At 36.6% G+C, this 25,935-nt stretch overlaps 1 protein-coding gene across 2 annotated transcripts in view; it reads left to right on the top strand.

The window, feature by feature from the left end:
* The window catches only part of UBAC2 (UBA domain containing 2), a 228,026-nt gene that overhangs the window by 156,825 nt on the left and 45,266 nt on the right, over positions 1-25,935 (top strand). For both annotated transcript variants that reach the window (XM_027854128.1, XM_027854129.1), the window contains one exon: positions 18,686-18,931. In XM_027854128.1, the coding sequence (XP_027709929.1) occupies positions 18,686-18,931 (246 nt within the window). The remainder of the gene's footprint in view (positions 1-18,685; positions 18,932-25,935) is intronic.

Genomic DNA, 25,935 nt, shown 5'->3' with positions numbered 1-25,935 from the left:
CTCTCTTCTCCTAGGTTTTCAGGTTTTCACTCTTTCCTGGTCCTCCTCCTACTTATCTGATCACTCTTTCTCCTTTGCTGGGTCTTCCTCTATATCACACCTTTGGATGCCCATCAGGATTCTCTCCTGGACCCTCTTCTCTTCTCCCTCTATACTATTTCACTTGGTGATCTTATCAGCTCCCATGGATTTAATTACTGTCTCTGTGCTAATGATTTCTCATATCTGCCATTTCTGCCCCAATCTCTCTGCTGACTTTGAATCTCGCGTCTCCAACTGTCTTTCAGACATCTCTAACTGGATGTCCAGTAGTCATTCTAAACTCATTATATCCAAAATGGAACTTCTTATCTTTCCTTCTAAATCCTATTCCTACCTTCCCTCTTACTGTAGAGGGCAACATCATCCTCCCAATACCTTGGGCTCCCAATGTAGGAGTCATCTTTGACGCCTCACTTTCTCTCCCCCTCCCCCATATCCCATCTGTTACTAAGGTCCATTTGTTCCCTTCTCCCCTCAGACATTGTCAGTACTCAGATGCAGGCCCTCATCACCTCATGCCTGGATTACTACAAGAGCCTGCTGGTGAGTCTACCTGCTTCAAGTTTCTCTTTGGTCAAATCCCTCCTCCATTCAGTCACCAAAGTGATTTTGCTAAAATGCAGGTCTGATTATGTCAACCCCCTACTCAATAAACTCCATTGGCTCTGTATCACCTTCAGGATCAAATACAAAAGTGCTATTTGGCATTCTAAGCCCTTCCTAACCTAGCCCCTCCTCCTACCTTTCCAGTCATCTTACACCTTGCTCCCCACCACATATAATTCAACCTAGTGACCCTGGCCTTCTGACTGTTCTTGCACAAGGCAATTCTCTCTCTCAACTCTGGGCATTTTCTCTGGCTGTCCCCCATGCTTGGAATGCTCTCTGTCCTCTACCTCCTGGCTTCCTTTAAGTGTCAACTAAAAATCCCCTGTCCCGTAGGAAGCCTTCACCAGTCCCTCTCGTTTCTGGTGCCTTCCTGCTTTTAATTATTTCCTATTTAAACTAAATATAGTTTATTTGCATGTATTTGTTTGCTTGTTATGAGTTCGTTGAGGGCAGGGCTGTCTTTTACCTTTCTTTGTATCCGTGGCACATAGTAGGCACTTAATAAATGTTTATTAACTGATTGCTAAGTGAGAGTTATTTTGATTTGCAATTCTCTCATAATTGCATAATCTCTCATAATGACTTGTAGTGTTCTTTCATATATAGTTTATAATTGTTCTTTTGAGAACTTACTGTTCATATCTTTTGCACTTATCTGTTGGGGAATGGCTGTGTGTATGTATGTGTGTGTGTGTGTAAACACACACATATACGTATATACATACATACACTCATATATCTTAATTGTTTATATATCTTGGATATCAAATCCTTATCAGAGAAATTTGATACAAAGATTTTTCCCATTCAACTACTTCATTCTTATTCTAGGTGCGTTAATTTTTTTCTTCACAGAAGCTTTTCAGTTTCATGTAATCACAGTTTTATTGATATTATCTTTAGTAATATCCCTTGTTTGGTTAAGAATGCATCTTCTGCCCAACTCTATGAGAAGTATATGATCTGACTCTGTTCTAAAAAAAATTTTTTTGGCTTTTTGGTGAGGCAGTCAGGGTAAAGTGACTTGCCCGGGGTCACACAGCTAGTAAATGTCAAGTGTCTGAGGCCGGATTTGAACTCAGGTCCTCCTGACTCCAGGGCCAGTGCTCTATCTAGCTGCCCCTAAATTTTTTATGGTATGATCTTTAATAGTAAGGGTATGTATCCATTTAAACTATATTATGAAATGTGGGGTAGGGTGTTGTTTAAGTCTAATTTTTGCTAGACTTTTTTTTCCAGTTTTCCTTGCAGTTTTTATCAGATGAGTTTTTTTCCTAAGTAACTTATGTTTTCCAGTTTATCAAACACTAGGTTATTGAGCTTCATTGTTTCTGATTTCTTGTCTAGTGTGTTCTAATGATCTCCCTATTTTTTAACCAATACTAGATAGTACTGATGACTGCTGCTTTTGAGGTCTAGAATTGCTATTCCCCCTTCATCTCTAACTCTATTCATAATTTCCCTTGATATTCTAGATCTTTTATTTTTCCAAACAAATTTTGTAATTATTTTATCTAGTTCTGTAAAGTATCCTTTATGTAACTTGATTGGTATAGCCTTAAAAGTGCAAATTAACTTTAGTAGAATTATCATTTTTATTATATTGGTTCAGCTGAGCCGTTAGCACTGAATATTGCTCTAGCTACTTATGTTGCTTTTTATTTATTTAAGCAGCACTTTGTAATTAAATCTGTGCAAAGATTCTGTGCCCTGCCTTTGTCGTTGAATCTTTCAAGGAATCTTATGTGATTTGCTGTGTTTAGATCTTCCTCATAGCTGTTGAGATTTCATTTTGCTATACCAAATCAAATGAGTTTCTTTTAGGTAACAGCTCTCTTGTATTCTCTTTACCTTGCTTCCATTCGCAGTGAGAGTACTCACTGCCATGTTCAACCAGAAATGTTAAACCCACAAAGTGACAGACTGCTATATCAGACCATGTCATCATCTCAGCTCTGCTTCCTCTGCATTGCCCTTCACTTCAACCATAAGGTCAACCCATGAGGTCATTACAATGCATTCCTGCTGACTGTCACCATTGTTCTTGACCATTGTTCTTTCAGGCTTGCGATGGGCAGGAAATGAGGCATTCATGAACCTTTTAACATCATCGTAGGGGAAGGCAGCAAAAAAGGTATTGGAAAACATGATTGAGGAGTGAGAAAAAGGGGAGATCCAAAGTTTGTAGGCTCCATAGAAGCCTTACATCTAGATATTATAATGGGGATTATAGTGTAGTGGAAAGATGAACTTGAAGTCAAGAAGGTCAGATTTTGAATCCTGCTTCAGACATTACTGGCTCTGTGACCCTCTCTGGGAAAGTCGCAGAACCTCTCTCTGTCTCAGTTTCTTTATTTTCTTTAAGAAGAGAATAATAATAGAACCTGCTTCCTGGGGTTTTTGTAAGAATCAAATGAAATAATAACATGTAAAGCATTTTGCAAACTTTAAAGCACTATATAAATGGCATCTTTCATGGTGCAGAAGAATAGTTCAGAAAACAAGTCAGGAAGTGCTGAACATGACAACACCAGATAACATCACAGAAATAAAATTGATTATGTTTTAGCAGACAGGAAATGATTAGTGACTGATCTAGGAGTCATTTTGAAATCAGTTGTATGTGTCCAGTTAGACCAACTACTTGTTCGGTCTTTTTTATTTCTTACTTTTCAGAGCGATATTTTTCAAAACATTTCTTCAGCATTCTCCCTCATGCCCACATTTTCATTAATGTCTCTGAATAGTTAAGTACATGTTAATTTATTTTGGAACATCTTGATGAATTACTCGTAGACTTTCTTTGCCTTCTTATCCTCTGCAGCAGCTACAGTTGCTGTCGTGATGTTCTTTTTACAAATTCTTGTCATGGGACTTCTGGTCAAGGTGGTGACATGAAAGATCATTCATTACTGCACAAAAAGACGGAAGTCAGTGGAGACAGAGAGGAATCTCACCAAGCCCAGCATTAGTAGAGATAAATGCAGGTGCTGAAAGAGTTGGGGAAGGGAGCTGCTCCAGGAAAGCCAGCAGCAATACACTAATATATATTACCCAGCAATACCTAGGAGCGGAGCAATGCCAATGAAGCCATCATGAACTACTACTATCACAAGTGGACTTAAAACCAACCAGCCAGTACTCTGAGCTAGGTAGTTGTAAGAGAAGTGAGCACATAACTAGGGAAAATGGGCCCAGGCATGCACTCCTCAGAGAACGGAGAGCCACAGTAGGAAAGAGGACTGACTCAGTGCCTGAGTGCTGGGGGATAAAATCAACTCTCAATTTAGGATCTTGAAGCAAGACCCAGAAGCAATCAAGCATAGTTGAATACCAGTATCAAGCTGGCATAAAGACTTAAAAGGCTGTATCATAAACAAATTAGAGGAGCAAAGGAAATACCAAATGACTATGGATTAGGGAAGAGTTCTTGACCAAACAGTGGATGGATAGGATCACAGAAGATAAGGAAAACTTTGATTATGAAAAATTTTAATGATTCTACAAAAGGAAAATCAATGCAATTAGAAGCAAATTTCTCTAATAAAACCCTAATATAGGAGATATTTAAGGAATTGATATAAGTATGTAAGAACAGCCATTCCCCAATAGAGATATAAATGGTCAGAAGATATGAGTAGAAATTTCTCAGAAGAAAGAAAATCTGTTTACACAACATGAAAAAATGTTCTAGGTCATTAATAATAAAAGAAATGCAAATTAAAACAACTGTGAGTTTATACTTCACACCCATCACATTGGCAAAGATAACAAAAAAAGTAAAATGTGGTTTGTAGAGGGGCAATGGGATAACAGAGATACAAATGAGCTGTTGGGAGAGCTGTTGAGTGGTCCAACCATTTTGAAAATCAGTGTGGAGCCATACTCTAAAAGTCATTCTACTATGCATTCCCTTTGACCCAACAATACCACTACCTTTACCTCAAAGGAAACAGAGAGAAAAGACTACCTTCACCTCAAAGGAAACAAAGAGAGAAAAGACCCCTGTGTTCAAAAATTTTGTATACAAGGACTCTTTGTTGTGGCAAAAAACTAGAAACAAAGAAACACATTAATTGGAGAATGACTGAACAGAATTATGGTATATTAAGGTAATATAATATGATTATGATACCATTAGAAATGATGAAAGGGATGGGTTCACAGAAACTTGTAAGGATATGTATGAACTGATGCAGAGTAAAGTACCATTAGAGCAATAACAGTATTGTAAAGAAAAACAACTTTGAAAGACTTAAGACCTCTGATCTATACAGTGACTAATTACAATTCCAGAAGACTAATGATAAACCATGTTTCCCACTTCTTGACAAATGATAAGCTAGTAGAGGTACAGAATGAGTCCATATGGGAATTTGTTTTGCATAACTATACTTATTTGTTACAAGGAAGAGCTTTTATTTTTCTTTTGGGGAAAAGGAAAATTAAGAGGGTACTAGGAGTATTTAAAGTATCATTTCATATTGTGAGCACCTAATAATGTTGAATTAATTAATATAACATAATTAATAAATATAATATAGTAATTAATATGTTTCAAGATGATCATTATAAATACCATTACTGTGTGATAGCACAGTTTTGCGTTACTGTATCTCTAATTTTTTGCTTTCTGTTTCATTCAACACATTTTTATTGAACACCTGGTGACTTCAGGCTTTCTGAAGGAAATCTTTACATCCCCTGTAGCATCTAGAATAGTATACTGCAGTAAAGTTAGTTACCTAATTTTTTGGATAGAGAGATGAGTGGGTGGATAAATGAATGTAAGCCTGTCTGATAAATGCTGTAATTGATAGATCTTTCTGCCCTCCTGGAATTTACATTATAATAGGGTAGATAATTATATAAAATTAATGTAAAAACACTGTGCATAGAATCAAGAAAACTGGTTCAAATCCCAAATTCAATATTTACTTTATAGTCATACAAGTTTCTTAACTTCCCTGAGTCTCACTTTTCTCATCTGGAAATTAGGGATCATAATGTAGTACTGATTTAACAGTGTTGTTAGAAAAAAAAAATGCTCTGTAAATATAAGCTTATTATTAGAATGTTAAAGTGCAGTAAGAGTTAAGAATAGTAAAATTATTTCAGGGAAGTGAAAGTCCAGGGAAGCTTCGTGGAGGAGATGGGATTTTAGCTGGATGGGTTGGCAGGATTTGAGCTGAGAAAAGAAGAGCATTCTGGGTAGAAGGAAAAGCCAGAACTTGCTGCTCCTTCATATTGTCACATTGTCAGCTCCTTCCTCGGTAGCTGCCTTACTCTGTGCTCTTTATCCCCTTTCTGTTTGGATGATTCTAATCTGTTGTGGGTTGAGGAAATATATAATCAAATTTAAGGTTTACATGTTAAAATTAAGTTGGGTCAGTGTGGCATAATGGATAGAAAGTGAGACTTGAAGTCAGGAAGCCCTAAGTTCAAGTATCATTCCTAGGCAAATCACTTAACATCTCATTGCTCAAGGGAACCCTACCCTCTAAGACTTTAATTTGCAGAGATGGTTCTGACCAGCACTGATTGGTAGAGAGAGTTTTCTTCCCTGGGAGTTCCCTAGACTAGTGAAATCACAGGTCAAGCCCTTGTCCCTATCTTATGGCAAATTAGAGTCAGGTAACTTGAGTCAGAGAGTTCAGAAGCTGCAATATATGGTTTAACCCATTGACTTTGTGACTGCTAGGTCATATATTCAGAGACCTCTTTTTACTTATCTCTTACTCCATTTGCATTATCAGTGGGGTTAAAGATGCCTTACATTTGACCTCCAGATAAGTACAGTGTCAGTGTTGTTTGCTTTCCTGAATTATTATGTAATTTAAAAGCTAATTTTTAGCTGTTTCACCAAGTTGCTTTGGAGGTATGTAGCATTTTGGTTGATAATAAAATGATAACCTGATAGTATTTCCTAATAGTGTTGAAATAGCATGGCTATCTTCCTGTCCTCGGTATGAAGCTGAAAATAATACCTCCTCTTCTATACAGTATTCTTCTCTTCTAAACTTTACATGGCAAACCAGGTTGTTGACAATTCATTAGTTCAAATTTGGAGCTTTTTAATAGGAAACACCTTTACTCCCTTTTCCCCCTTCTAGCCTCCCCCACTGTACATTCATACTTCTGTCACTCTACAGTTTCCCTTCTTACTGGTGATAACAGCAACTGGAGAGCATTGTCAGCAGAAGTTTCCTAAGTGTTCCCTGGTTTATCAGTTTATCTCCTCTTCCCTTTTCCTCTCAGCTGCTTATTTCCATACTACTGGTATAGACAGTCAAACCTGCCTGGGAATAACATTGAACAAAGTTGTGCTAAGAGAGAAGATGATTGATGGGTTTGGGTAAAAGGGTCATGATAGGGCATACGAGAGGTTTCATGAGTCTCTCTCTGTTGGTTTATGGACAATGGGATTAGCAGACTATATATAATAAAAGTAACTCTCTCATAGACACAGATTGTATCTCAGTGGTGCTAGCAAACGTCTTTGTTTCTCTATCAGAAAGATGTGGTGTTAAACTTCTTTAGAAATCCCTTTCTTTTGCATAATAACAATGACATCTGACATTTATGTAACACTTTAAAGTTTGCAAAATTCATTGTCATTTGATTCTCACAACACCGTGAGGTAGGTGCTGCTGTTATCCCCGTTTTACAGATGAGGTAACTGAAGCTGTCAGGGTCATACAACTAATACATACCTGATTATACGTTTAAACCCGAGTTTTTATTCTGATTTCAACATTCTGTTGCATGTTATTTTGAGGATCAGATCGATGTACAGCTTTTTGTCATTTGGCCATTCCAGTCATGTCTGACACTTCGTGCCCCCATTTGGGGTGCTTTTTTTGGCGAAGATACTGGAGTAGTTTGCCATTTCTTTCTCCAGCTTATTTTACAGATAAGGAAATAGAGGCAAACAGAGTTGAGTGACTCTCCGAGGGTCACACAGCTAGGAAGTATCTGCGGCTGAATTTGAACTCTGCAAGATGAGTTTTCCTGCCTCCAGGCCCAGCACTCTGTCCCCTGCACCACCTACAGCTATGTGGATATTAGTGTGTGTTCAAATAATGTGAAATCTGATTTAGTGAAAAGTATAAAATACCCCATTGTATTTAATGCCAGGCCAAAATTCAATTAATGTGACACTTGTGAGCTGGTTGAGGGTTGTGATATGTTCCTACGTACCATGTTACCAACAGTTGTGTTAATTTTTTTTTTAAAAGGCCTTTAAAAATGAATAAAAAGGAGAATATTTCAGAAGGAAAAACTACACATGCAAAAAAAAGCAGAGGTTTGTTTTTACATTAGAACAAAAAATTAATGTAATTAAATGGCATAATCATGGTCATAGTAACTTTAAAATAGGCCAGGATACTAGAATGAATCTACATTACAGAATATTATAAAACACACAAATGAATTTTTTAAAAGGCTGAATTCCATTAGCAATTGAGGTTTACAAACAGCTACAAGAAATAGAAGTGTTAAAGTGGTAGAAATGGTGCTTCTTTTAGCGTGAATTGAAGATTATAATCAAAAAATGCATTCCTCTTACCACAGCAGCCATTCAAACAAAAACTTCAAGTTCATTTAAGGCAGTGAAAGAAAACGGAAGTGAAGTGGATAATGAAAAAACCTTCACTGCAATTGTTGGCTGAATTAATTGCTTTAAAAATTGAGTTCAATAGCATAATATTAATATTATTGGAAAGGCAGCCAGTGCAGATGAGGATGCTAAATATCCTGATGTTTTACAGAGGATAATTGAAGCAAGTTTATACACTGATCAACAGATTTTTAATTTGGATAAAACAGGCTTATTCTGGGGAAAGATTGTCTTCCAGAACTTACATTTCTTAGAAGAAAAAAACTCAAACTGAATTTAAGTACCTAAGATTACCTAACACTTTTATTGGGAGGTAATATGGAAGGAAATTTTAAATTAAAACCAATCATTGGTTTAAAATCCTCCTGATCTGAGAGGCTATAATCATCAATTACTTCCAGTTCTTTCATGGTCAATTAAGAAAGTATGAGTGACTAAAGTTGCTTTCAAAGACTAGTTTTCAAGTTATTTTAGCCCAACTCTTGAAAAATATTGCAAAGACAACAATCCTATTTAAATCATTACTGATTTTAGATAACGCCCCCAGTCATCCAACTACATTTGGTTCATTGTGTGAGAATGTGAGCATGCAAGATGTAAATAAAACTCTCTGCTGCCCCTACCATCATATGTATGGAAATTTAAAGAGAGAAAAGACAATTCAGTCTATACTGCTAAAATATTTTAAATGACAACAATGCTTTTACTATATCATCACTGTAAGTTTATCTTTGGGTACATTGTATTTAATGCCAGGCCAAAAATCAATTAATGTGACACTTGTGATCTGGTTGAGGGATGTGTTATGTTCCTACATACTATGTTACCAACAGTTGTGTTAGTTTTTTTTTTTTTAAAGAGGCCTTTAAAAATGAATAAAAAGGAGAATACTAAAGAAGGAAAAACTACGTGTGCAAAAAAAAAAGCAGAGGCTTGTTTTTACATTAGAACAAAATTTCTATAACTATTACTTTGTAATAAACCTGAGTCAGAAATATATTTTTCTTATCCTTTGCTATCATATTATTAGTAAACAGATAAAGCCTTATTTAAAATTTTTTCATTGCATATTTCCATTGGGTTGGAACAAATGAACATATTTAAATTTTAATCAAATGGTGTGAATTTGAATAATAAGAACACTTCACAGGATTCATTATTTGAAATAATCAGGAGAGACCTAGCAGTGAATGTGGGGCTTTGTAAAACTCTAAGTAAAATATAAGTAAGTTATTATCATCAGTTATTTTCTAAGTCTTCATTAACCATCTGCTTCGGATAGAAGTTGTACCCAAAAGGCGTAGAATGTTGGACTTGAGTTCAAATCCTCCCTCAGACACTTAGTAGCTGTGTGACTCTAGGCAAATCACAACCTCTCTGCACCTCAGTTTCCTTATCTGTTAAATGGAGATAACATTAGCATCTACCTTAAAAGGCTATTTTGAGGATCAAATGAGATAACATATATAAACTACTTTACAAAGCTCAAAGTACTAGCTAAATACGAGCTAGCTATTACTGTATCATAAATAAGTATTTAACTCAATAGAACAAAATATAGCTCTGTAGCAGGAGTGGGGAACCTGCGGCCTCAGGGCCACATGTCGCCTTCCTTCTAGGTGCAGCCTTTTGACTGAGTCCAAGTTTTACAGAACAAATCCTTTTATTAAGGGAATTTGTTCTGTGAAGTTTGGATTCAGTCAGAGGGCTGCAGTTGAGGACCACATGTGGCCTCGAGGCCGCAGGTTCCCCACCTTTGCTCTGTGGTATCTCTTCCACTTTGGGTCTGTGATGTATATATTAAGATCATAATCCTTGATAGATGTAACTTTTTTCAACAATTCGCTGAATATTGCTATCAAACAAGGTCTGAAACGGAGAGACACATATTTGCCAAAAGTGTTTGTCATAGTCATGGAGGATAACGTGTGTAAAAATCTCAGTGGAAGCCCTCTTCCACTGTTATGAAGTACCTGAGGCTGGATTTGAACTCTGTAAGATGAGTTTTCCTGCCTCCAAGCCCAGCACTCTATCCCCTGCACTGCCTACAGCCATGTGGAAATTAATGTGTGTTCAAATAATGTGAAATTTGATTTAGTGAAAAGTATAAAATACCCCATTGTGTTTAAATATTTAAGGGGGTGTCTGAGGTAGGACTTAAATGTATAATGTGCGATATATGTAATATATGAAATATTTGTTTGAAAAGAGAGGTGGATCTGTCTTGTATTGATAATCAGTGATAACGGGCAGACAGCCCAAGTGCCATGCAACATAATGTTAAAAGCTCTAAAGGGAAGGTATTGGGGACATCTTTTGTGAAGAATTTATGGGAAGATAAGAGACAAGAGTCACATAGGGTAAGAAGATGTAGATGAGATGTGTGTCTGCACTATTAGAAAGTCTACCCACATTGGTGAGGTTAGAGATTTATTAAAGTGTGTCAGTGTTAAATATAAGGAAGAATACTGTGAATTTTCTTTTTATCAAGACAGATAATCTACCTTTCTCCTAAGGTTGCTGTTTTCCCTAGTAGATCCAATGGATTCTTCTCTAAGAGCCTGCTTAGTGTTTGCCTTGTGGCCCAACCAGTTGCAAGGACTCCTACCGCAGTTCAGCTTACTCCTTGGAACTATCTCCACCAACAAAGTAAATGCAAGATGAAAGGGGGGTGGGGAGGGTAGGAGATACTGGCAGTTTGGGGGATCAGGCGAGGACTCATAGAGGACACGGTCCCTGAGCTGAACTTTAAAAAAGGAAGTTAGACTTTTACCAGGTGGAGATGAGGAGGAAGTATACTCTCGCCATGACAGAAGCCTGTTCTATGTGGGATGTTGTAGGTAAGAAACAAGCAGGCTAGTCTGACTGGAACGTAGAGTGTATTATAGAGAATAATGTGTAAAAAGGCTGGAGAAGCAGACTAGAGCCAGATTTAGTAAGGCTTTAAGTCCCAAACAGTAGTAGTTAAAAGTAGCCATAGGTTAGTGAATGGTATGCATATGGCATGACTACAGGCTCAAAAAAAGTGACTTCAGAAATAATCAAAATGTTCTTGAATGAACAAAATCATTATTTGTTACAAGTGAGACACTCAATACCAAAACTATTAATGCTCTGCAAAACACATATTAATTCTCTATCCCAAAGGATTTGTCATCCATAAGAAGGATGAGTGGAAAAAATATGGTCGACCTATGATAACAAATAAAAACTTATGGTATTACAAAACATTCTGTTGGGCACAGTTGCTTAACTCCTCAAAGGTACATTTAAAGCTTCCCATCTTGCCTCAGATAATAAAAAAAAAAACAAAAAAACAAGCTTTGGTTCATCATTAAACAAGGCAACTTAGATTATTTTGTGATGTGATAAATACTACAATGAGAACCAAAGTGGAAAATCAATCTGGAAGACAGCCTTAAAGATTTTGCTCAGAAATGAGAATTTGAAACTGTCTATTAAAGAAGCATGATACATTAGAAGAGAGTGACTCAGAAGAGAAAGAAAGTCTACATCAAGTTCAGAATTAGAATTTATCACAGCTTTTCAGGATGCTTATATAATTTTCAAGCATAATCGATTTGAAGCAAAGCCAGAATAATAAAAGAAGAAATACTTGAACTTCATATTTCTGAGCATTAATTAATATATTTTAAGAATGTCCATACTCTGATGCTGTCATATGAAAAAGTTTCTAATGGCTTAATATTTCTATATGATGTGGGAATATGGAAAGATTTTCAACCAAATGTGTCTGTAGTCAATTTGTGCCTAAGTACAGGTTGATCATTTCAGGTTTTTTTCTCCAGTGATTTATTCCCATACACAGCTGTTTCACTGTTTCACAAAGGCTATACGTTATTTTAATGTAGCATTTTCCATCAGTTTTGTTATATTTATCATGGCACTGTAAACCTCCTTATAGTAAGGGCAAGAACTAACAGTGAGAAAAATAGTAAGGACAGCTGTACCCAAAACTGTCATTCATCCAGGATGAGGTGCCTTAGGTTGTAGAAAAGCTTTTTTTTCTCCAAAACTTTTTTGTTTTGTTGTCATTTGTGGGATGCAGTAGGTCATTTTAAAGCTCAACGTCTAGAAATACCATCTAGTGACCTAATTCTAAGTAGTTAGACTAACACTAACACATCATCCTTGTTTTTCTTCTTCCTGCCCCTCTCTTCCCTGGAGTTTTAGGGTAGCATCTACAGCACATCAAACTGATAAAATTCCTGAGTAACTTCTGAGATTTACTGATTGCCTAGTATTTGAAGTTGAAAAAATCAGAAGATAGTAAATTAGCTGACCACTGACACAGGATTCCATTACTAAGGCAAAAAAGAAGTTGAGAGGACAAATTATCAATTTAATTAAGATTTTGACACTGGGCTCTTTCTTCAAGGGTAGTACAGTACACCAAGGGCTCTTTGCAGTTATTCATTAATGTGACTTAGAAATTCATGACTGGCATATACACATATATGTGTACATGTATGTGTGTATATGTGTGTAGATATACACATATGTAAATATCTCTCCGTCTGCTGTGGAGAAGCAGACTAGAGCCAGATTGAGTAAGGCTTTAAGTCCCAAACAGTAGTAGTTAAAAGTAGCCATAGGTCAGTGAATGCTATGCATATAGCATGACTACAGGCTCAAAAAAAGTGACTTCAGAAATAATCAAAATGTTCTTGAATGAACAAAATCATTATTTGTTACAAGTGAGCCACTCAATGCCAAAATATTAATGCTCTGCAAAACACATATTAATTCTCTATCCCAAAGTATTTGTCATCCATAAGAAGGATGACAAGTACGTATGTATGTATGTACATATGTATGTGTAGGGGGAGAGGTCAGTTGGGGTAAGTGCCTTGCCTAGGGCCACACAACTAGTAAGCATCTGAGGCCAGATTTGAATTCAGTTCCTCCTGACTCTGGAGCCAATACTCTTTTCACTGCACCACTTAGCTGCCCCTCTGGCATATATTTTAAATTATTCTTTGAGGATAAACTGAAATGATAATATAAAATATTTCAGATGTTTTCCTCCTATGTTTTTTTCTTTTTTTCTTAATTTTTAAAAAGTTTATTTATTTTTAGTTTTCATTATTCACTTTTATAAGATTTTGAGTTCTAAATTTTCCCCCTTCCTCCTCTCTCCTTCCCCTTGAGAGAATGTAATCTGATATAAGCTATACATATACAATCATATTAAACATATTTCCACATTAGTCATGTTGTGAAAGAAGAATCAGAACAAAAGGGAAAAACCAAGAGAAAGAAAAAGCAAACTAAAAAAGAGAGAAAATAGTATGCTTCAATCTGCATTCAGACTCCATAGTTCTTTCTCTGGATGTGGATAGCATTTTCCGTCATGGGTCTTCTGGTGTCGTCTCAGATCCTTGCATTGCTGAGAAGAACCAAGTCTACGAAAGTTAGTTATTGCACAGTGTGGCTGTTACTGTGTACAGTGTTCTTCAGGTTCTGCTCACTTCACTCAGCATCAGTTCATATAAGTCTTTCCAGGTTTTTCTGAAGTCTGCCTGCTTATTATTTCTTATAGCACAATAGTATTCCATTCCATTCACATGCCACAACTTGTTCAGCCATTTCCCAATTGATGGACATCTTCTCAATTTCCAATTCTTTGCTACCACAAAAAGAGCTGCTATAAATATTTCTGTACATGTAGGCCCTTTTCCCTTTTGTATGATTTCTTTGGGATACAGACCTAGTAGTCCTCATATGTTTTTAACATCAATAGAACATGGGATGAGATAATTAATTTACTGGCAGCTAGGTGGCTCAATGAATAGAGTGCTGGGCTTGGAGTCAGGAAGACTTATCTTCTTGAGTTCAGATTTGGCCTCAGACACTTCCTAGCTGTGTGACCCTGGGCAAGTCACTTAACCCTGTTTGCCTAGATTTCTTCACCTGTAAAAAGAGCTGGAGAAGGAAATGGCAAACCACTCCAGTATCTCTACCAAGAAAACCCCAAATAAGGTCACAAAGTCAGACATGACTGAAAACAACTGAACAACAACCACAAAAATTAATTTACCATTTCCCTAATAAAGTCTTTGTAATAAAGTGTGAAGGTACCCGTGTGTATTTTCTGGTTGTTACCCTGTAATTTGCCTCTTTTCACACATCATACAACACTGAAACAAAATAATCTTCTTTACCTCCTTTCTTTCCCTTCTTCCTTCCACCACTACCTTCTCCTTTTCTCCCTCCTCCTATTTTTTTTTTTTGACTGAATTTTATAGTGAGAAACCAGAAATACATCCAAAGTCAATAAAGTATTTTTAGGCTAGGACATAGAATAAAGCACACTAAGGAAAAGAAAGCATATTTACATAACAACTATTTTGCCTTCCATTTTAGTAGTAATGTTGAATCTTTAAGGAGCTTTTCATGATGACATTCAGGCTTTTGTGTCATACTGCTTAATTTTTGTTTTCAATTTTGTGGTCAGTAAAAAATAGGGCCTGTAAGAATAAAAATACTTATACTTATGCTGTGACCCAAATCTCCCTGTTATGATTTGATCTGTATTTTCCACTGCTAGTCATCACTAGTTGTCTTTTGTTTTGTTTTGAACTTTTGTTTGGAGACATTTTGATTATCCTTGTTAAAAATAAGTACAGATATACTGAGCATAATTGTGCTATAAAACAGTTAAAATTGTGTTCCTAAACTGCAAAAGTATTTTTTCATCAGAGCAAGAAATGAAGAAAATGTTAGGTAAGTTCAGATCTGGTATGAATAATGAGTTGGGGCGTAGTAAGAAAACAAGTTTGATCTGGAAAAACTATAAAGTGAGTGCTTTGAATTTCTAAAAACCATCCTTTCCAGTCTTTTAGTCCAACCCCTCCCTAAATGAAGCATGACTCCAAGTTATAATATTCGTGACACATGGTCATCTCTCCTCTACTTAAAGGTCCCTTGTTATGGGGGACTTATTAATTGCTAAAGTAGCTCGTTTCAGTTTTAGAGAACTCTAGTTCCCACAGGATGCCACTCCTTTTAACAACCAGCCATTAATCCCTATTTCTATCCTTTAGGACCAAGTCCAATCTGTCTTCTACTTGGCAGTCTTTAAAATAAAGTCAGCAATCACGTATCTCTTAAATTTAATCTTTTCCCTCTTATTTCAATTGATCTTTACATGGCATGATTTTAACTTCCCCCACTATCCTGGCTGCCGTCTTATACTACATTCCAGCTGGTTAATGTAATTAATGCTCAGAAAGATAAAGCGTTGTGAAAGTGGACAAAAGGAAGGCCATAATATGAAATGAGTTTGTTTGTAAACAGCAGTATGTGTTTCTAGACAATGAGTAATGGCACGACCCTTGGAAATTCCAAGAGCCATTTTTTAGTAGTTAAGTGGTCAAAGCCTATGAACAAATAACTTTCAAAATAAAAATTGCAAACTATAAAGAACTGTATAAAAGGTTGTTCCAAATTAGTAATAATAAAAGAGATTTGAATTAAAACAGCTTTCAGATTTTGCCTCACACCTTCCAAATTTGTCAATCAACAGGTATTTATTAAGGGCCGACTCTGTGTCAGGCTCTGTACTAGGTGCTAGAGATACAAAAAGCAATGAATGAAATAATGGTTAATCACAATAAGCGTATATTACAATATAATTACAACCAAAGAGACAAGGACATGTATAAATATACACAGAATAAATATGAAATGGTTAAATACAACGTAGTTGGAGAGGGAGTTACAACTGCACTGGCAGGGGAGGTCATCGGGAAAGGCTTCTTCATGCAGAATGTGGTACCAAACTGACAACGATAGCAGATGATGCAATGTTGGAAGGGCTGCTGAAATACATTAATGTGCTGTTGGGAGAGCTGTGAATGGGTATGAATGTGAATGAATGTATACCAAAATATTCATTGCAATACTTTTTATGGTAGAAAAAAAAAACCCAAAAACAAAACAAAAAACAGGATATCAGCTGGGGAATGGTTTGACAAATTGTAGTATAAGAATACCATGGAATATTATTACACTCCAAGAAACAACAAATAAGTGAAATTCAGAGAAATATGGGAAGACTTCTGTGCAGAGTGTAGTAAGCATAACCAGGAAAACAATATATGCAAAGACAACAATAATACAATAAAAGTGAGATCAAATAAAGCTAAATTGTGAATTTATAATGACCAGTCTTGGCTCCAGAGAAAAGATGAGGGAATGTATGAATGAAAATCATTTATTAAGCATGTATGATGTGCCAAACATTTTGCTAAGTGCTACAGATACAAAAGTGAAACAATTCCTGCTCTTAAGACACCTATATACAGGGGAAGACAGTATAAATAAGAGAGTGGCCAGGAAGTCTTATCTGGTATGGGCAGGGGTGGGGGTGGGATATGTGTATGGGAAACAAGATGATGACAAGAAGATGCTCTGTATGGACAGCTAGGTAGAATGTGAATCATGAGTGAAGCTGCCATATGAGTCTGCTCTCACACTCTTATAAGGACAATCTGGGGGGGAGGGGTTAGAGTAGAGTTCTGTAATCAGTTGGATCAAGTTCCCCAGCAGGTGGTCTTTGGACATCAGAGGATGCACCATCAGGGCAAGTGGATTAATATATCTGTAATACCTATTTCAAAAATAGTTAGGAGGATCAGATAAGATAATGTCTGTTAAGCATTTTATTAATCTTAAATGCTATATAAATATCAGCTGTTTCTGTTTTTCTTTAAATTCTTATTGATATTTTTTGGAGGGAGATGTCAGCTGTTATCATTTTGGTATGGTATGGAAATTAAATAGAGAAAAATCAAAGTGCACCATATTGACATTTGGATTTTATTTTTTTTAAATCTTACAACTGGACAAAGACAATAAAATATCTTTAGTTTTAAAGAAAGGGTGACTTTTCTGTCACTGTACAACCTCTAATATATATCAGTGGTTTTTATAATAATTATGTGTTCCACCCAGATGACTATGCTAAAATGTCCTCCAGCACTAATGTCTGTATTTGGCCATTTGCCAAGGAGATTAATTAAGGATTAATAGAATGTGAAAGTGCTTGTGATAGGAAGATATTTTTATTTTGGTGGGTTTTTTTTTAATAAAGAAATTGTTTTCATATTCTTTCTATCTAGTACTTAAAATGAAGAGTGAGAACTTTCTTTTTCCATCTTAAGAATTGACAGATTACTTTGCTTTACTGAGTTAGTTTGATATTTTCTTGGTTTGTACTCCTAAGCACATACTTTTTCTTTTTTTGGGGGGGGTTAGGCAAGGGGGTTAAGTGACTTGTCCAAGGTCACACAGCTAATAAGTGTTATATGTCTGAGGCTGCATTTGAACTCAGATCCTCCTGAATCCAGGGCCCTTGTTCTATCCACTGTGCCACCTACCTGCCCCGAACAGTCACTTTCTTAAAGGAAATTGTTTTTGTCCTTCATTCTAGAAGGGGACCATGACATCAGGGAGGAGATGGTCATGATTTGCAAGTAAATTGGATTTAAGTGAGGCAGGGCTGTGAAGTCATCAGCCTCACTTTTTCCTCAGGACCCATCTTGGACTAGGGGCAAGATATAGGTCAGGACGATTACAAATGGTCCCAGATGCAGTGAGAGGCCTTGGCCTTTATAAGCTAAGGTCTTTCCCAGATCTCATTTTGTCTGAGGCAACGCCCATTCAATGATTAAGGCTAGGTAAAAATGAGGCAAAAAATGACCTCTTTTACCCAGTCAATAAAATAAAATCAGTCTGCGAGGGAAAGACCCTCAGAGTTTCTGGCCAAAGTGGAAACAATTGCTGTTCACACTGACTCTCAGCCATCAGAATCTAAAAGGTGACCAAATGAGGCTTGGAATGGGACCCATTGTTGGCCAATCAATGAGGGCCAGAGTGATTTGGGTTTTAAGGTATGGTCCATAAAAAGAAATCTAGGACGAAAACCCCGAGATATCTTACTAGGTTTCAGCGATCAAGATTTATATTCCTTTGGGCAGAGCCCTTCTAGTTAAGGATATGATTCCCTATGTGGACAGAGGGAGAGGAGGAGGGAAAGAAAGAGCTGTGTTGCTTAACTGGAACTGGCCAGTTCAGTCCCTGGTGGGCAGCTACTACTGCAAATAAATTGGATTTAAGTGAAGCAGCCTCACTCTCTCCTCCCCCAAGGAAATTACAAATTAGCTAAACTAGTAGAACTTTATATATAGTGGTTTATATTTGTAAAAGACTTCTCTTCTTGTTAACCCCTTTAAATCTCAGGAAAAGAAATACTCTGATGTATAAGAATGCCATTTTCAGTTCTGTGTCTATTTGACATTCAGACATTTAAAAGATTCCTCTATTTGTATGTTTTTGCAAATTTCATTGCACTTCAACAATTTTGTTGGGTTTTTGTTTTTTTTTTAGATTGCTGGTATGTGTTATACCAGTAGTGTGTTAAAAGTTCATCAGGTGCTTTGCGTACCCCGCTGGATGGCAAAGTTGTTTTCTCAGACATTTGAGCCCATCTTCTCTTCTTCGGAGCCAGCCAGTGAAGTCAGAACTGGAATGGGAGCAACTGTAGACATTCAGAGACAGCAAAGAATGGAATTGCTTGATCGTCAGCTTATGTTATCTCAGTTTGCACACATGAGGCGGCAACGACAGCAACAGGTACTTAATTTTTTTTTAACCTGGTAGTTAACAAGGAGGCAGTTATCAGACTATTAAACTTCTTTTCATTTTTATATGATTTGGCATCGTGCTGTAGATTAATGGGATCATAGTTCTTTGTGCTTGAGTGGCCCTTGGGTCACCATGTAATGCAGACTTCGTGTCTTCTGATAGGACATGTATTTTCCCTAGTAGCTACTCAGCCTTTCCAGAAAGAGAAACATATATTAACTTAATTATTGCTTGAGTAAACTATGCATCATTCTATTTGTTTCAGACAAGTATAAGTTCTTGGAGAAACACCAACCTAGTTAGCAAGAAGTGATAATTATCTGGCTTTCTATCAGGTAAAAGCCACAGTGTCTTCCTGTTAACATGCTTGTAACGCCTCATTGACAGACAAATGTAACCACTATTAATTTTCCTTGATTGAGAAGGAGAAGACACAAATGGGAGAAAGTTTATAAGGACTTGTCCAAATACCAATTTAATCTCATTGTTTTCCTCTCTTTGGAAAATGTTTATAAAGTGTTCATTTGCATATGACAGTGTGCTGACAGAAATCAGATGCTGTAATTTACCAGTTATCAGACAGAGCTTAAAATACAGTAACATCTCATTAAACCAATACTGATTCAGAATAATTTAAACAACATCACTGGGTCCTTTGTTGTTGTTAATAAATGCTGAATAATTCAAGCATATTACTTCAAAAGTGCTTTGCCCTTCCCATTCTCTACCTTTTTAGGTTCCTTACATTCCTGAAGTAATGGGATTTTACTGTGTTTCTTTTTTTTTTTTCCTTTTTGGTGAGGCAGTCAGGGTTAAGTGACTTGCCCAGGGTCACACAGCTAGTAAGTGTCCAGTGTCTGAGGCCTAATTTGAACTCAGATCTTCCTGACTCCAAGGCCAGAGCTCTTTCCACTGTGCCACCTAGCTGCCCCTATTCTGTTTATTCTTGGTGAGCCTTGTTCATTCTTCTCATCAGCCTGATTTTTCTTTAAATAGGTAGATAGTCATGACATGAAAGTTGGGTCCCTGGTGGGCAGCTACTACTGCAGATAAATTGGATTTAAGTGAAGCAGCCTCACTCTCTCCTCCCCCAAGGAAATTACAAATTAGCTAAACTAGTAGAACTTTATATATAGTGGTTTATATTTGTGAAAGACTTCTCTTCTTGTTAACCCCTTTAAATCTCAGGAAAAGAAATACTCTGATGTATAAGAATGCCATTTTCAGTTCTGTGTCTATTTGACATTCAGACATTTAAAAGATTCCTCTATTTGTATGTTTTTGCAAATTTCATTGCACTTCAACAATTTTGTTGGGTTTTTGGTTTTTTTTTTAGATTGCTGGTATGTGTTATACCAGTAGTGTGTTAAAAGTTCATCAGGTGCTTTGTCCTGTATTTTCCTGTATTTTCACAAGCTTCGGGTGTTGGGGATAGGGCAGGAAAGGGACAGGTAAAGAATTCTTGTCATTGTTTTTTCATTGTGTCTTAGTACTAATACAAATATATTATTTTTAAGTTATGGTAGTACCGCTTGACTACAAATTATTAAGACTTGTTATTTCTTAGGGCATATGGAAATCAATGTTATTGCTTTATATATAGTCACCCCTGTGTAGTTTAGTGTCTATAGAAATTCAGCTATATACCCATTGCTCATACTGTAGCCACCACAAGGAGAAAACTATAAAGAATCAGGAAAAAGTATCACCTGACATCATTTGTACTTGATTCATTTGATGCTGCTAAGTATTACTGTGGTATATATTTTGATACTTGAAAAACTTTATATTTATTATGTGAGACAGCATAGGTGTTGGTACTCTCTCCTCTGCTGCAGATCCTGTACAATTCTATCCTGTAAAACTCTTGTTCATTTCTTCTCCTTTGGGGATCTACACAACAGTCTGGGAGCCTTCCTCTAGATCTCATAGCATGTAAAAAAGTGAGCATACAAGATGTCTAATTTTTCTCTCTCACTCTTCTAACGTGACCATTCCTTCTGTGGCAAAACAGAATATCTGACAACATTCTTTGTGCTACTTCTCCAACACTCTTCTTCACCAAAGGTTTTCAAATCTCTAGGTTTTCTGGCCACTTGCATGTCATAGTCTGAACAATAGACATTCTTCATCTTCTTTGTCTTTCATGTGTGGTTAGCCAGGTTGGACTCTGTGGAGTGATTATGAGAGCAACCTAAATGGAGCTGGGTGAGCACAGTGGCACCTACAGATAGGCACATCTAGAGGACCGTCTTTAGAGAATCTACGCTGGATTTTCTCCATGTCAGATACTTTTAGCAAGCATATGCCCCCGCACCCCCCCCCCGGTTTCTTGTCTCATTTGATATTAATAATCAGAAGAGGGAGTGGTGGGCACGGGAGATGGGGACATTTTTGTATAATTTAATCCTCTGGATATTTATGCCTTAGATTACCTCACTAAAGTTTTTCACAATTTTGGATGGTATCTTCTCATAATATAGAGAAGGATCTCTGGGAATTGAATAGCTGTCAGTGTGTGTTATTGAATAGCTAATGGGACTAACAACTAAATTAAATTTAATAAATTTACCAAATGCTCATTTACAAAATCGTAGCTTCAGAGTTGAGAGGTAGCCCCAAAGCCACCTGGTCAATTCATACTCCAAAAAAAGAATTTCCACTGTATCACACTTCAGTGTTATGCAATCTTTGCTTGAAAACCTCCAGTGAGGGTAATCTTAAGAATGTTTTCCTTACATCAGCCTTCATTTGGCCTCACTGCAACTTCTACCATTACTCCCTATTCTCACCTTGGAGACCAAATAGAACAAAACTAATTTATCATCAGTATGACAGCTTTTCAGATACTTAAAGGGAGCTCTCTTGCCCTGACTGAGTTTCTCCTTTGGAATAAAAATGAGCAGTTCCTTTAACTGATCCTTATGTGATGTGTACTCAAGGCTATCCACTGTTCTGGTCGCCCTTCTCTGGATACTTTAGATTGCCCACATCCCTCTTTGTTCATTGCCTCTCACCTGTAATATACTATATTATACTAAGTGCTAAGGCTACAGTGACAATCCAAAAAATCTCCAGCCTTTGAAGGAGCTTGTATTCTGCTGGGATGACAAGTATGCCCAAATTAAAATAGGGGCCATTTGGTTCCAGAGAAAATAATTTAGGCAAAAACTTCATTAGGAGAAGTTTTGAGAGATTAGAAGTAAAGGGGCAAGGAAGAGAGAGATAAAAGCAAAGTTGAAGAATATTATATCCTCATCATCAGCATTTCTATATATTACCAACAAAACCCAAAGAGAAATTCCATTCAACCACAGAATGTATACCTAGGACTCTACTTACCAAGACACAAACAGAGACTGTATGAATACAAGCACAAAACAATCTTTATGTTGTTAAAGACCGACATAAGTAATTAGAGAAATGTTACCTGCTCATTGGCAGGCCAAGCCTAATGTAATAGAAATGACAGTACTGCCTAAATTAATTTACTTATGTAGTATCATCCAATCAGACTACCAAAGGTTTACTTTTTAAAGCTAGAAAAAAATAACAAAATAGATCCAGATGAAAGGTCAGGAATCTCAAGGGATATGTGGGAAAAAGTAGCAAGGAAAGGGGATCTAGCAATACCAGGTCTTAAACTACACTACCAAGCAGTGATCACTAAACAGTTCAGTCGTGGTTAAAAAACAGCAAGGTTGATCAGTGGAACAGACTGAGTACACAGGACACAGAAGCAAACAATCATAGACCCATAGTGTTTGGTGGGGATGAGAGGAGAAGGGAATAAGCATGTATACGACATATGTGCTTGGCACTGTGCTGAGTGCTTTGCAAATGTCATCTCATTTGAGCCTTACAATAACTCTCTGAGGTAGGTGTATTATCTCCACTTTACAGTCAAGGAAATTGAGGCAAATAGAGATGAAGTAACTTGACCAAGATCGCACAGCTATTAAGTGTCTGAAGCTGGATGAGAACTCAAGTCTTCCTGACTCCAGGCCCAGCCCTCTATCCATTGCCCCACCTAGCTGCCTATAGGCAGTCTTTGGGTAAACCCAAAGATCCCATTTACTTGGTAAGGACTCACTTTTTGCGGGGGGGAAAAAACCTTCTGGTAAAACTAGAAAGCTATCTGTTAGAAATTGGTCACTAACCAACGTCTCATTCCATATGCTAAGTTAAACTCCAGGTCAGTACGTGATTAGGCATAGTGGCATCATAAGCAAATTAGAGGAGCAAGAAAGAGATTACCAACAATTCATGACGAGGCAGTGTATAGAAAGCATCATGGAAGATAAAAGACAATTTCAGTTATATAAAATTAAAACATTTTTGCATAGACTAAACCTATGCAGTTAAAATTAGAAGGGAAAAAAGCAACTGAGAAAGAGACTTTGTAGTAAGTTTCTCTGATGAAGGCCTCCTATCTAAGCAAAAGTCATTACCCAATTGATAAATGATCAAAAGACAGAAACAAACAGTTTTCAAAGAAAGAACTCTTAGTTGTCAAAAAAACATATGGGGAAAAGTGCCAAATCATTAATAGAGAAATTAAAATAAGGAAGCTGTGAGGCCCTACCTCACACCCATCAGATTGGTAAAGATGACAAAAATGGAAAATGACAGTTTTGGGCGGGACAGTGGGGGGAAAAAAGCATACTAATACGCCGTTGATGAATCTGTGAATTGGTTCAGCCATTCTGAAAAGCAGTTTGGAACTATGCACCAAAAATCACTAAACTGTGTGTATATTCTTTGACTCACTTATACCACTACTTGGTCTATACCCCAAAAATATCAAAGAAAGAGGGAGAAGACTCATATGGGCAAAAATATTTATAGCTATCTTTTTTTTTTTCAGTAGTAGTAGTAGTAGTAATAGTAGTGGTGGTGGTAGTGATGGTGGCAGTAGCAGTAGCAGTAGTAATAGTTTAGTAGGAAATTGGTAGACAAATTTTAGTTGGTTTGTTTTTTTACTGGCACTTAAGTACTTCAAGGTTTACAGTGCGTTTTACGAATACTAACTTATTTTATCCTTTTAACAACCCTGGGAATTAGGTTCTGTTATTATCCCTATTTTACAGATGAGGAAATTGAGGCAGGTAGAAATTAAATGATTTGCCCAGGGTCACACAGCTAGTGTTTGAAAGTTGATTTGAACTCCAGCCCTCTCTCCTTCGTACCACCTATCTGTCTATGAATATAGTGGAATGTTATTGTGCCATAAGAAATTGTGAGAATAGCAGTTTCAGAGATACTGATTCAGAATGAAGTGAGCAGAAACAGGAGAACAGTTTATACAGTAACAAAATTATTAAGAAAAACACTTTTGAAAGACTAGAAGACTGATCCATGTAATGGCTAACTGCAGTTCCAGAGAACTGATTTTGAAGTACGCTACCCATCTGTTGACAAAGAGGCACCAGACTCAAGATTAGAATAAGTCCTATAGGCATATATTTTCCAGCCTAGCCCATGTTGAAATTTGCTTCTCTTGATGATACATTTTTGTTAGAAAGACTTTGTTTTCCTTTTTCTTCTCCAGTGGGGTTGGAGGTTGAGAGGACAAGGGGATGTAGGGAGAGTGCAGCACCAAAAGAAAAAAATAAATATATATATATATATATACACATACACACACACACACATATACACACACACACACATACATATATATATACATATATACATATATATGTAATTATTGAGGCATCTTTTTAATGTGAAAAAACAGATGGAAGGACAGAAAGAAGCACAGACCCTCAGGACAGATTTAAAAGCTACAAGTTGAACTTACTATATATTTTTAAAAAGAAGAAAAAATTATACATAATAATACCTGCCATTTCATATACAATTCTCTTTTTCTGATCTACTATGTATAAGGAAATACCTACTTTGATTGATGTTTGTTAGATTCAGAATAAAAAATTTTAAACTAAATATTACTCATATGTCCAGCACCTTCAAAATCACTCAAAAATTAAATTCTCCATATCTCAATGGAAAAGATACAACTGGATTCAGACAGAATGTAAACCAGCTGTTTGAGAGATAATCAGATTGTCAACTAAGTAGAAAAATGTCAAAAGCAATGCCAAATTAAAACAAAGAATAAAGATAAGGAAGGGAGAATCCTAAAAAAAGTGATAAAGATCACAGATGGTATTATTGTACACATACACAAAAGTGATTGAGCAGACATAAGCATTTACTACCCATATGCCTGCTTTCTCATCTCCATAAAATATTTATGAGAATGTTCTACACGTGTATAAAGGCTATTCTTGGTGAAAATACAAGAAGCAAGTAGGCAGATTTTCACATAAGATTTTCTATAAGAAAATGTGCAGGTGGAGGTGTAGAAAATAAACACAAGCTCTCTGAGCATATGTAATTTGTAGGGGATTTTAAAGCATTTGTCCTAGGAGCATGAAATAGCAACCTTAAGAAATTTTCTTCAATAAATTGTATCATGTTAATATGTTCAGGTCACACTAGAGGCAGTGTGGGCCAATAAAAAGAGAACTGACTCTGAAGTCAGAAGATCCAGAATCAGTTGCTGGCTCTGACACTTCGTGTGCCTCATTTTCTTCATATATAAAATGAGGGAACTGAACTTTATAACTTCTTAAGGCTTCTTCCAACTTTATATCTATGGTCCTTGATCAAATAAAAACCAGAGTATATATAAACTCCTTCTCACAAGCCTTTCTGATTGTCAATATTAGTAGAGATGTAAACCTAGGGAAGTATATATTTACCAAATACATAAGCCTCTCACATGGAACATGTTCTACAACAATGTCCAAATGGAAGGGAGGATTCCTTTTGGTGAACTTCCTGGCCACTCAAAAGAGAATGACATGGCCATTAACCCAGGAAGAGTCAATGAGATTAAAAATGTATATTGACGTGTACCATTGGATAGGCAGCCCGTTAAATTATTCCATCAGTATACTTACATTGAACGCGTACTAATAACT

Source organism: Vombatus ursinus, unplaced genomic scaffold (genome assembly GCF_900497805.2).
Source record: "Vombatus ursinus unplaced genomic scaffold, bare-nosed wombat genome assembly UNPS02010304.1, whole genome shotgun sequence".
Lineage (NCBI taxonomy): Eukaryota > Metazoa > Chordata > Mammalia > Diprotodontia > Vombatidae > Vombatus > Vombatus ursinus.
The sequence above is the reverse complement of the archived record's forward strand: the minus strand, read 5'-3'. Positions and strand labels throughout refer to the sequence as shown.